We start from the raw sequence: 12,384 nt of genomic DNA, 5'->3' as shown, positions 1-12,384 counted from the left end.
CATGCGCAATTGCGCACGCTACAGCGCTGTCTCTCGGTAAGATTTATTTAGACAGCGGATGGCTGAGACATTCTTCCGGGACCCTGGTAGTATGGAGAGCAATAAAACTCTGGATTAAACCCACTCGATGAAAGGAAATACGTTTGAAAGGGGTTGATTTTTGTCGGACGAAGATAAAAGGCTGTCCGGGTTGTTCCGGAGAGAGCTAGCATCTGAGCTCTTCCACCCGGCTTCCTTAGCTTAGCTTTAGCTAGCGAGCTAACGCGCTGCTGTATGGAAGCGATGCGTTTTCCTGCTGTCACGAGATGAGCCCCATGGATGAGACGATCCAGGCAGAGATGTCCTTAGTCCAGTCGGGACTGGACGGACACCTGCCGGTCCTCCACGCCCGGCACCGCGGCAGCGAGGACGGGCTGCTGTTGGACCTTAGTTCGACGACAGCCTTCCTCGACGGCGGCTCGCTGGATTACAGCGACAACGACGGGAACAACGCCGGTCCGTTGTTCGAGAAGAGGAAGAGGTCTCGGTCCAACAGCTCCAGGCATCGCTTCGGCGAGGTGGTCACGGAGCTCGGTCCGGAGGAGGTGCGGTGGTTTTACAAGGAGGACAAGAAATCCTGGAAGCCCTTCGTGGGGAACGACTCGCTTAAAATTGAGCTGATGTTTCGGAAATATTGGGAGCTGAACCGCGGCGTAGCGCGCTCCCGTGTCGGCGACCCGGAGGAGGAGGAGGAGGGCGGTAACGGCGTGGATAACGGGAGCCTGAACGGCGCGGTGCAGGTGGAGACGAGGACCGACTGCGTGCACGGAGGCCGGAGCTCCCTGGACGCGTCGCCAGCGTCCCCGGACGAGAGGGACCCCGACAGTGTAGAAATCAACGTGGAGCCCGTGTGCGTCCGGGGAGGGCTCTATGAGGTGGATGTTAAAGGGAGGGAATGCAACCCTGTTTACTGGAAGCGTGAGTATCATCATCATCATCATCATCATAAAGTAAAATAAGAAATACAGATCTGTGATATCGTGTTCTCCCTCAGAAGAGGAATCTACAAATGTATGGCTGTACTTTAAAGGCTTAATGTTCTGCAGAGAGAATGTAGCAGATGATTCCTGAAGTTACTTCCTAAAGCAAATTCATAATCGAGCTTCCTTCTTGAGGATCCTAACGACCCAGGAAGTCGGCTCATTGGACATTTCCAGGAAAGGACCGAGAACAAATCAAAGCGATCACAATAGAAGCCTCTGAAAAACTGACCTTAAGGAAAATGTTACATGTAGTGCAGCTGCAGCAACTATTTTCCTAAATGGTCATGCTGTGGATGTCACTCTTTCATATAGCTCTCGAAGTTGGAACTCAGCTTGACCTTTGCCCCTGTTGGCACAGTGTCCCGTTAACGCGGAGATCGAAACTTGTGTACGGGAAGAAGATATTTTGAAAAGACAACAAATGCATGTCGGTCAGAGAAAGAGGCCAGACTGTGGAGTAGAAAAGCTGTGGAAGGCGAGGCTGTTGATGTACTGTAATCCAAGAAGTTAAAAAACACAGAAATACAAAAAAGAAAATATGGCAAAAGTGAAAGGATAATTTTCTACCCACTTGTCTTCAGTCTTATCATTTCGGACCAGATCTTTACAGTAATGGGAGACGCCCATTGTCTTTCCTGTGTGTCTATCCCAGGCTTTTGTGTGGTCGGTAACGGTATGCAGATGAGCCCTGTCCTTTCCAACAGTACGAATACAATCGAAACGTCCTTTCGATTCTTATTCACCGCCAGAGGACATTAATCAAAACTGGTCCATAAGCCTCCGAGACGTGGCCCTCATGGAATTGTCAGGCTTGCTGAGTGACGTTCCGAATCACTTATGCATCATTCTAAGAGGCCAAGCCAAGAGCTAGCTGTGGTAATATTATGGGATGTCACAGGAGGAGGATTTCTGATTCTTTTAAGCAGACTAAGGTTATATTTACATTCTCCGTTACTCGGCAAAAATGACATTGTATGAATCCTCAAGCTTCGGTTAATGCGAGAGAAGATACTTTTTAAAGTTGTTGAAATTTACTTTGGTTAGCAATCGTGTCTACAAGGCTGCAATTCGGTTCTTTCTTGTCTTCTTTAGTCCATTTCTCACCGGTACGCCCTCTCCAAGATGTTATCCCATCCTGCTGTCTCTAAAAACCGTGCTGTCACTTGACCCTTTTGCAGAACAGGACCATATCCCGGTCATGAGAGGCCAGTGGTTCATCGACGGTACCTGGCTCCCGCTGGAGGAAGACGAAAGCGACCTCATCGAGCAGGAGCACCTGAACCATTTCCGTGGTCAGCAGATGCAGGACACCTTTGAGACGGATGTCATGGTCAGGACCGTGGATAGTAAAGATGGTGAGAGAACAGTAGATCAATAAGGACGATGTAGTTCGATTTAAGAATGGTGCGACAGAAGGCGCCAATTCTAGAAAAGACTCCAGGCTGTGGTCGCTAAAAAGAAAACCAAACGCGACGAAAAATGTGTTCCGGTATCTAAAATATCAGTCGATGATGATAGCTAAATTTGATAGTGTGTTTTGGAATCTACACAGATGTCAGAATCTTATTCCTAATGATGTGACGCCTCCATTCACGTGAGTGTAGGTTTCTGTCTTCTCATGCTCTGCATCTTTATAGCCGTGTGATTTTTGGTACATTTCGGTCTTTCTGTGGAGGGGGGGGGGTGCGGGGCTCAAGCGAAACAGCGCAGGTTTTATTTGGGACGGGCAATAAGAAAGATCTCCTTTGACTCAGCCGTCTCCGTTTGGCAGCCAGATCTGCGGGACCTTCCGCCGGTGATGGATGTGTGGGTGAGCAAGCGTGGCGGATAAATGGAAAGGGGAAAAAAGATGTAGCAGCTAATCAAAAAGGGGCGACAATACGTTAAGCTTGCATCATAAAAAAACATGCAAATAATCTGCGAGAGATGCAGAACTGAAGTGAAATGAATGATGTCACCGGTGGAGGAGAAGAAGGAAGGGAAACGCAAATGGGTTTTGTCAGTATTGCATTATCATCATGGGCTCGCAGACACTGGCTGTTTTCCAACCTGAGATATTTCATAGAGAACTGGAAGGTCATTCCACAAGTGTAGTGTACATATACACCCGGACGCTTAAGAGTCTGCACACGGGAGGGGGTAAACAGTCCCAGTCTGATTCTGTGCAAGGCGGATGAAGGTGTTCAAGTGTACGTGGGATATTTACAGCACTTCCACCACCCGTGGCTTTTGTCATATTGAAGAGTGCAAGATTTCACAGTAGTTAGTTTACAAGAACTCCAGATTGATTTGTTCACAAATGTTTGTTTTTTAAAACAAAAGCAGCTTTTGTGATTTTATTTATGGTATTTTTATGGACATTTAGCCGTTGCTGTTTCTAACCGATTAAATTCAGACACAAATAAAGTAACGACTTGCTTAAAATCAAAAGAAAATCATTTGCAAGCAAAATCGACTTTTTTGTGTGTGGCTTTTTCTGCCATGTAAGTTTAAATATTTAATGAATAGTCTTTGCATTTTGTCAGGAGCAGTTTAAGGGTATTACTGTGGGTTTTTCATTTTTGCATTTCTACCTTTTTATTTTTATTTTTTTACATTTAATGGATTAAATGATTCATCATGGAGATAATCATCGGATTAAAGAATTAAATAGTTATTATTTACTCCCCGTCTGACCACGGCTGTTTGGGACTTTTGGGCTTTTTTTCTCAGGTGTGTGTTATTGTTATTGTTTCAGGGTTTTGTGGGCGCAGCTCCCTCTCCTCATTCACTGTCTTGCTTACTCACTTGCTTACTTGCCGCACTCCATCGTTTTACTAACTTTCATAGAAATCTGTCCTCTGTTTTTGAGTAATCCGTATTGAAACTCAGCCAGTGAGAGGACATGAGTGAAAACAGGACCTGCTGGATGGAGGTAATGAGAAAAAGTAAACCTTTACTTACATAGGACAAAAGTTTGATTTGTGTGTCATTGTGAGTGTATAGGAGTAAGCTTATGGTAGAAACTACAGGGTGTGTCCCACCCGGCCAGGCGTCTCAGATGTCAAGGGAAAATAAAGATGGCAGGCTCCATATTCATTCACCCCACGCATGAAGCAGAGTGTTCTATAAACCCTAAAAGAATTCTCTTCAGTTTTTCAAATAGTGTAATTTTGTTTCTGTCAGAATTAGCTGCGCTTCAGAAATCATGCATCTTGAATATCATCAGGTGGGAGAGAGTCTTTTATTCTCTGAGTATTCCTTACAGAGTAGCTTTTCCAGTCAACGAGGAACACTTCTTTCTGGATGGATCCATCAATGCTGTTAGGGCCAGACGGTCTTTGGCTAATAGTTTTTACAGCAAACGAACTTCCTGAGCACTCAGCAGTGTCTCCACCTCTGCTGAATGAGGCGCTGCTTACATTTGCAGGTTCCATTTTCCCTATCGCATCCCGGTTTAGTCAAATCCAAACGGAGATGTGCGGACTTGTGCAAATTTGAATAGCTGATCACGGAAATCATTTCTGCCTGACTCGGTGATTTAAGGAGCGCAGGAATGCTGTTATTGTATGTCGAGTGGGAAAAATAATTTCCCATGCGGGATTAATAAAGGGAACTTTCTTTTTCCTAGACCAGTTATTTTAACATAAACTTTACTAATATTCAGTAGAGCTAATATTTTTTAATGTTTATTGTATTCTGATTCTTGCTTTGCTTGTTTGACTCGATTGGCTCTTCTGGCTGCATGTTTTAATTCACCCCTTGTTTATTTTATGGTGTTAAACCACACTGCACATGATTTTGTGTCATTGATAAAATCATAAAATAGAAATGTAACACAATATTTAGGTGTTTGTGCTGTTTTTTATTTGTGGTTTACCTGTTAGGAAAATAGGTTTTGAAATTCTAATTTGTGTTACATTTGTGTCTCTTACCATACAGTGTATTTGATATCTGATTTACCGGTAATGTTTTTCATGTATTGTGTGGAAAAGAAGTTTTGAACCAACAAAATATTCTGTAATGTTTCATGTAATCCTGAAGAAGAGTTTTCTGATTTTTGAAAGAACTTGATGAGTTGAAATGTTCAGATTTCAACATTTCTCTGAGTGTTGAACACGCGCTACCTCCGTCATCTTGGCCGTCATGTCCAGCAGAACTGTCCGATGGCAGCGCTGCTTGACTGGGTCGGCCCGTTGAAGACCGATGACGGCGGTAGCCTGTGTGACTGACACCAGGGTGATGACAATTACTCACTCTCTCTTGGTTGTTAGTTCTCTCCCACCTGCCATCTTTCTACCTCCCTTTTCTGTTCAAATGGAGTGGATATCAGACGAGTTCTAAAACTTCATGTCACAAGCGCAAACGCTGCCAAGGTACTGTAAAATGCTCAGTTCTTTTTCTTTTCTTTTTTTTTGCTGTGTTAGATCTACTAGTTTGTACCCTCAGTCCAAGTAGATCACTGCTGCTAGAGTTCCCTTTCTTTTGTCGCTCTGATCTTTTCAGTCTCGATATTTCGAGCTTGACTAGGCTCAGTTAGACAAGGTTGTACTAAAATGGATCGACGTTGTTCTGCCAGTTCTTCATTGCAGCCTTAACTGAGTCTAGTTGCTCTGACTTTGACACCTTTTCTGCTGGTGCTCTCTACAGAAAGCTTAGCATTATCTCTTTGCTCAGATAGCGACTAGACGAACATAGTTCACTCCCATAGTGGGGGGGGGGGGGGGGGGGTGAAACAGTGGATGTGAAACAAATTAGCTGGTCCTTTTTAATATTCAATTTCTTTTCTCCTTTTTATCTCTCACTTCATGTCTTGTTGCTTTCTCTCGCTCATCCCGTCTGGCAGTGTGAACATGATTAATGAACCACGCTGATCAGCTCTCACTCTGTTGGCAATGATCAAAGCTCTCTGTTGTGAGCCGAGCACAAGGGATGAGTCGAACAGAGTAGCTATTGTGGGTATTTACTACGGCCACCTAACATGGTACGTAGTCATCCTCCTAGAGGTCGTCCATCGCACCAGAATTCCGCCTCATTCATGAAGAGACTGTAGCTAATATCTTTGTCATTTAATAGCAAAGAAAAATAAGTTATATAGCACGATGTATATGCAATGTCTGCCTTTCACCCTCCCCAGGCCGTTCGTTCTATTTCTTTGATCCTTCCCAAACACATTTTCCTCGTCTGCTTTTAACCAGTTGTTGCCGCTCGCTCTGTACTTCTTAAACCACCTCCTTGTCAGTAATTCACCCCATCAGTGTTGCATAACGTGGCCAACTCTATAACCTTTCTTGGTTGACTGCCAGCTTGTCCATACACTTACCCCCCCCCCCCCCCATCCTTTCCAGTCACGGATACATCATCTTTCATTGTAAAACAGGAAGTGTCCTTGTACAACCCATACGCAGCACTCATTTTTACTGGCTGCATTTTCATTTTTAAATTGCCACAGCCAGCTAATGGAAACTTTTCTCCTACACTTCTGTTCCTTGAGAGAACGCCCTCTTCCAGACTCGTGTCCTTGTCCTAATCCTTTGGAGCCAGACATTCATTTCCACTGCTTGGCCTTTCTTTGCCTAGTCACGCTCCTCCAATGATGAAATGGCCCCATCGGGTTACAGATGCCCAGTTAATGGCAGTACGTGACGCTCAAATACAACCTCATGTGTTTTATTCATTTACATGGGAAAAATTACAATGCTCATTATTTAAGAATGAATTAGAATGCATTGGTCTGATGTCTTATTTTTCTTTCTCTCAGACGTCTACGATGGGCAGGACAATCGTCAAATCTCACAATAATCGTTCAATAGCATTTATGCACATTGTTTGTGGGACTTTTTCCCTAAGTGAGGAGCTATTCTAAAAAGGATATGGATGCCAGCCGACCTCGAGGGTTTTATTACAAACAAAAAGAGCAGTATTACCAACCTTGCACAAATTCCATCCAAAGTTTTAACATGCTGCAGAGAATCATAATAAATCCCCAGCTAATCATTTTAAGTCATGGCTCTTCGCTTCGTCCTCTTCTCCGCCTCCTTCTTCTTCTTCTTCTCTGGTTAAGCCTCTGCTCTTACTTTTGCCACCATAATTGCATCACAGTTGGAAGCAAAAGCAGAGAGGAAAACTGAATTGAGAGGTGAAATTACATTTTTGTCTTCAATCTCACGATGACACAAAAAGCAGGACGGATGAGCAAGAGTTAAATCTGGAATCCTGGTGTGTGATGGTTTGATGTGTTTCCCTGTCCACCCTGCAGATCAATGCTGCAGAGTGCATTTGATTGAGCTGTGTGAATAGATCAATCCTAGATATTTGCTTTGCTTGTATTGCATTTAATGTGATCCACTTGGTGTAGGTATTTAGGTGTCTATTTTATTTTTTAAGGGAGGTTGGGTTCTCTCTCTCTGTGCTACCCTTGAAATATGACCCTTCTTATTAATGAACTGTGTTTCCTTCACCATGTCCGGATTTCCTTCCTCCCTGCTTAATTTCCAATGTCCTTTCATTCATTCCCTCACTCTTGTCCTCTGGCACCCCCTCCCCCCCCCCCCCATTACAGCCATCCACAGTATGAAGCTGAGCCGGACCCACGTGGATTGGCACAGCGTGGATGAGGTATACCTCTACAGCGATGCCACTACTTCCAAAATAGCTCGCACTGTCACCCAAAAACTGGGCTTCTCCAAAGGTCAGTATTGTCATCTCATCATTATTCATATTTTGCTGATGTAGAGATGGGAAGTATGAATCTCTGTACCAAGTACCAAACTTCCGTTTCCAATAATATTCCAACCTTGGCTCCTCTTCCAGTCTCCAGCAGTGGAACGGGGCTCCATCGAGGTTACGTCGAGGAGGCCTCACCTGAGGACAGACCACCTCAGACCACGCACATCGTGTTTGTGGTCCATGGGATCGGACAGAAGATGGACCAGGGGCGCATCATTAAAAACACTGGAATGTAAGTGATTTAAATGTCACTTGTGCATGTAGACGACAGTTTTTCACATTTGTACAGTGTGAAGAAGCAAAGGTGACAACGTTTAGATTTATGGCCTCCTATTGGAGCTCATGCATAAAGGTTCTGTTGACTGATGGGGGTTTTTTAATATCGACCTGTTTTGCAGGTCCATGTTTCTGTTCATCAAAATTGCCAAGTGTGTAATGACTTCTAATGGAATTGTCTCACAGAACAATAGCTCATACAATGCCTTTTATTTCATTCTCCTCTTCCCCATTCTCTCCATTCTCTTACTGTCTTACTACTACATTTTACAATGTTAAATTAATTCACTGCCTAATGAATAATAAAGCACAAAGCTCCATAATGCAGCTCTGAGCATCGACTGCAGGCTCCAGTCTGAATCTGCGTTCTGTACCTCCTTCACAAAGCAGTCGCCTAAAGGCCTCTCCCTCCATTTAGCAATGTCAACATCATCCCTCACTCTTTGTGTATTTAGTGTATCATGCCAGCTGCTGCTGCCCCGTGTATGACCGGTAGCATTGTAGTCATTGTGTGTGTGTGTGTGTGTGTGTGTGTGTGTGCTGCATGAGTGAAGCTGCTGCTTTAGAGAGCAGAAAAATGGCTGTAAAGTTAACAGTTAATAAAGTCTGTGACATAACATTATCTGTGACTGCACTGTATAAATGTATTGTAAATGTCATGATATTTTCAAATCTACCACTTTAACTTCCATTTTGCATCTGAATGTTTTGCCTTACTAACATCTAAGTATCGCGTCTTCTTCTTCGTGTCTGTTCAGGCTGAGGGAAGGCGTGAGGAAGATGGAGGAGAAGCACTTCTCTGAGCAAAACAACGAGCACGTGGAGTTCCTGCCCGTCGAGTGGCGCTCCAAACTAGCGCTGGATGGAGGTTAGTGTTTGCGTCTGAGACTGTGGACAGCTCTGATAACAGGAGGGGCATGAGGATGGGTGGGATTAGACTCACCACTATGTAAACACAAAGCTAACTGCCAGGGACCACTTTGTCTGATGCATTTGTAAACTCTGAGGCGCATCCATAATGTGATATTGCTGCTTTTGTTTTCTGAAGATACGGTGGACTCGATAACACCGGACAAAGTGAGAGGACTGAGAGATCTACTCAATAGCAGCGCCATGGACATCATGTACTACAACAGCCCCCTGTATCGGGATGAGGTGACAGCCAAACGCTTCCAGGAGCAAAAACTTTGACTTCTCTGTGATTCACTACTTCCTCTTAAATCTTTTGCACTCCTTATCTTCCCAGATCACCAAGGGCTTAACCCAGGAGCTAAACAGACTTTACACACTGTTCTGCTCCCGTAACTCTGAGTTTGAGGAGAGCGGCGGCAAAGTTTCCATTGTGTCCCACTCTCTCGGCTGTGTCATCACCTATGACATCATGACGGGATGGGATCCCGTGCGCTTCTGTCTGCAGGAGCATCACGTTGTGGAAGAAGAGCTGGACCTGCCCTGGTTATCCTATGAGGAGAGGCATCTTTTAGAGCAGCTAAAGCTCACAAGGGCAAGGTAGACCCCTAGCTTGTTGTCAGGAACGACAGTGCATGTGTGACTGTAAGAATCGTTTAAATGTGATGAGGGGATAATGCTAAAGGGATACGTTCAGAGGTTTGTCCTTAGTTCTCACGTTCATTACTATTTTGTCCCTGTCAGATTACGACAGCTTGAAAAACAACTCCTCACACTGGAGGCCTCTAAACCCTCAGCACCCCCGGCTCTCAAATTTAAAGTAAGATGTACCATGTGAACGTTCAGCATGTGTGCTATTACAATATGACATTTGTCTAAATTAATTATTCTTTTTTTTTTTTTTTTTTCATCTTTGCACCATTTGTTTCCCAGGTGGAAAACTTCTTCTGCATGGGTTCTCCTCTGGCGGTGTTCTTGGCCCTGAGGGGGATCCGTCCTGGCACCAGCTGCCACCAGGACCACATCCTGCCCACTACCATCTGCAGCAGGCTCTTCAATGTCTTCCATCCCACAGACCCTGTGGTCAGTCCTCTTTGATTATCCCATTCCATTAAATGTAATTTGAGCGAATCCAATGCTCCAATTTCTCTCAGGAATTAGGAAAACATTTCCGATTATAAACTGCTTTAATGCTCCGTTCAGGCCTACAGACTGGAACCGCTCATCCTGAAACATTACAGCAACGTTGCACCCATTCAGATCCACTGGTAAGAACTTCACATTATTGCTTGTATGCTCACATAATGTTTTTGTACATGTTCTGAGTATTTGGGGTGTATTTATCTTGCTCCTAGGTGTAGTGCTACTAACCCAACATCCTACGATGAGATCAGGCCTACCTTACTGAACCCAGTCAAAGACCCGACATCCGATACTGAGAGCATTCCCAGCCCAAGCACGTCGCCTGTCCTCGCTCGCAGGCACTATGGAGAGTCCATCACTAGTCTGGGCAAGGCTAGCATAATGGGTAAGACTGTCATCATCTCTGACTGGAGTTCATGATGTCGCTTTTTAAATATATGCATTTTTCTAACCTTTTCTTCTAATGTTGAAAAAAATCCACTATCTCTGTGGCATTCAATATTTAAAATTTGCTTTGTAAACGCTGCCATCTTTTGGACAGACGGAGACGGGGCTCATACCCTCTGCTATACGTATTTTTGAAATAAACTAAATTAAATAATGTAAAAACACAGGAAGGAAAGCATTACTTTAATTATTTTTCTATGTTCTTTCCCAATTTATATTTTTCCTCTCACTGAATGTAGGAGCGGCAAGTATCGGCAAGGGCATCGGAGGCATCTTCTTCTCGCGTTTCTCCCGCTCCAACAGCCAGCCCTCTGTGTCTTTAGGATTCGAGGGAGTGCCAAACACTGAGGAAGAGGAGCAGAAGACGACAGAAAGCCAGTCGGCATATGGCCTCTCCACATTGACTCGGCCCACCTCCCCCACTCCTGACACGTCATGTTAGTTCACTTAACCTGACTTACACTAAATAATCATAGAACAAGCCTCTCAGCAGTTGGTCAGACTTGTATCTGTTTCTGTCTTACAGTGGAACTGGAGCGTCGCATCGACTTCGAGCTCCGAGAGGGGTTGGTGGAGAGTCGCTATTGGTCAGCGGTGACCTCACACACAGGCTACTGGTGCTCTCATGACATAGCACTCTTCCTGTTGACCTTTATATATAAACAGGAGACGCCGCCCTCTGACCCGGTGGAGGACACTGCAGAGCCGGAGTGAGGAAGCACATTTGCTACAACACGTAAAACCCTTGAATGGTGTCATTTATTCGTTTTTCCTGGACACAAATCGCTCATATACACTAATTGTCTTTTTTCTCATTGCTCTTTGAGATCAAGCTCTTTGAGAACACAGGAGTGACAAACTGACTTCATTCAAAAATGTGCATTAATGTCACTTTTTGTGTAGTTTTTAAACAATTGCACACCTTAAGGGTGACATTGTTGGACTGGGAACCCCTAAGGAGGTGCACCCTATACCAGTATGACCACAAACTAAATAAAAGCATGGAATATGTTGCAAATATGTTTTACAAATTAAAGTGTGTTGTCTCTAAAAGAAGACTGGTAGGATTTTTGATGGTCTTAATAGATCCTTTTAATTAATGCTTAGCCTAAAAAAACTGCCACCAAGCTAATGCAATGCCTTTCATACATGGCCAAATAATATTCCTTTGGATTATTTCTGTTTACTTTTCTCAGAAACAAAGGGCATTATCCCTTCGAATCCTGGTTTGGAAGTACCAGATCCATTATTTAGAATTTGTACTATTTTTATGTTTGTCTCTGTTGAACATGCTTGACTCTTGAACAAAATATATGTGTATATATATATATATATTCAATAGGACTGTTTTTGACCGCAGAGACCAAATGTCTCTTACTAACACAGCAGCTGAATATCACCCTGATGCTTTCCTTCTCTTTTAGGTTGAATTCAAGTTATTATTTATATACTGGCATGTATATCTACACTGTTAATAATTGTCAAACATGTAATTTTTTTACTTTCTTACACCCACTTTATGTAAAATAAAAACTAAACTAATTTACTAGACATAAGGTCTCACTCATCTTTATAATGAGATCCAAATGAAATTAGTGCAACTAGCTGTATTTTTATTAACAGAAGAAATATTTTTCCTAGCAATTTTCACACTTGTGGGTAAAAACAACAACACACATGTCATGTTGGGGGGGGGGGGGGCTTACTAGCTGATTGGCATTATACTGCTAAAGGTAACTCTCTATGCTCTATGAAACAATAGACTGAGGGTAAAAAGCTTCTTTTTTTCATTGCAGGCTTCTGTAATCCATTACGTGTCAGAAATGTTTATTTGCCTTTGTTCCATGACCAACTCACATTTCCTTCCTTTGTGCGATGT

General features: G+C 43.6%; 1 protein-coding gene across 1 annotated transcript; it reads left to right on the top strand.

Annotated features, from left to right (window-relative positions):
- Window positions 1-305: 305 nt before the first annotated feature.
- On the top strand, window positions 306-12,164 carry ddhd1a (DDHD domain containing 1a). The gene is made up of 14 exons (XM_068752116.1): window positions 306-957; window positions 2,201-2,377; window positions 5,276-5,377; window positions 7,564-7,692; window positions 7,815-7,962; window positions 8,765-8,874; window positions 9,055-9,161; window positions 9,253-9,515; window positions 9,660-9,735; window positions 9,849-9,998; window positions 10,119-10,183; window positions 10,271-10,443; window positions 10,745-10,942; window positions 11,032-12,164. Exons 1-14 carry the CDS (start codon window positions 306-308, stop codon window positions 11,217-11,219), a joined length of 2,538 nt encoding a protein of 845 aa, XP_068608217.1. The 3' UTR covers window positions 11,220-12,164.
- Window positions 12,165-12,384: the final 220 nt, after the last annotated feature.

Source organism: Brachionichthys hirsutus, chromosome 18 (assembly GCF_040956055.1).
Source record: "Brachionichthys hirsutus isolate HB-005 chromosome 18, CSIRO-AGI_Bhir_v1, whole genome shotgun sequence".
NCBI classification, from domain to species: Eukaryota; Metazoa; Chordata; class Actinopteri; order Lophiiformes; family Brachionichthyidae; genus Brachionichthys; species Brachionichthys hirsutus.
This window is presented reverse-complemented; position numbering and strand designations above follow the sequence as displayed.

Excerpts from the sequence above, each read along its gene's own strand:
- ddhd1a (XM_068752116.1), top strand. The coding sequence starts at position 306 with ATGAGCCCCATGGATGAGACGATCCAGGCAGAGATGTCCTTAGTCCAG. Across the intron at positions 2,378-5,275 it reads GACCGTGGATAGTAAAGATG|TTCTCTCCCACCTGCCATCT; the intron begins GTGAGAGAACAG and ends CTTGGTTGTTAG. Across the intron at positions 7,963-8,764 it reads ATCATTAAAAACACTGGAAT|GCTGAGGGAAGGCGTGAGGA; the intron begins GTAAGTGATTTA and ends GTGTCTGTTCAG.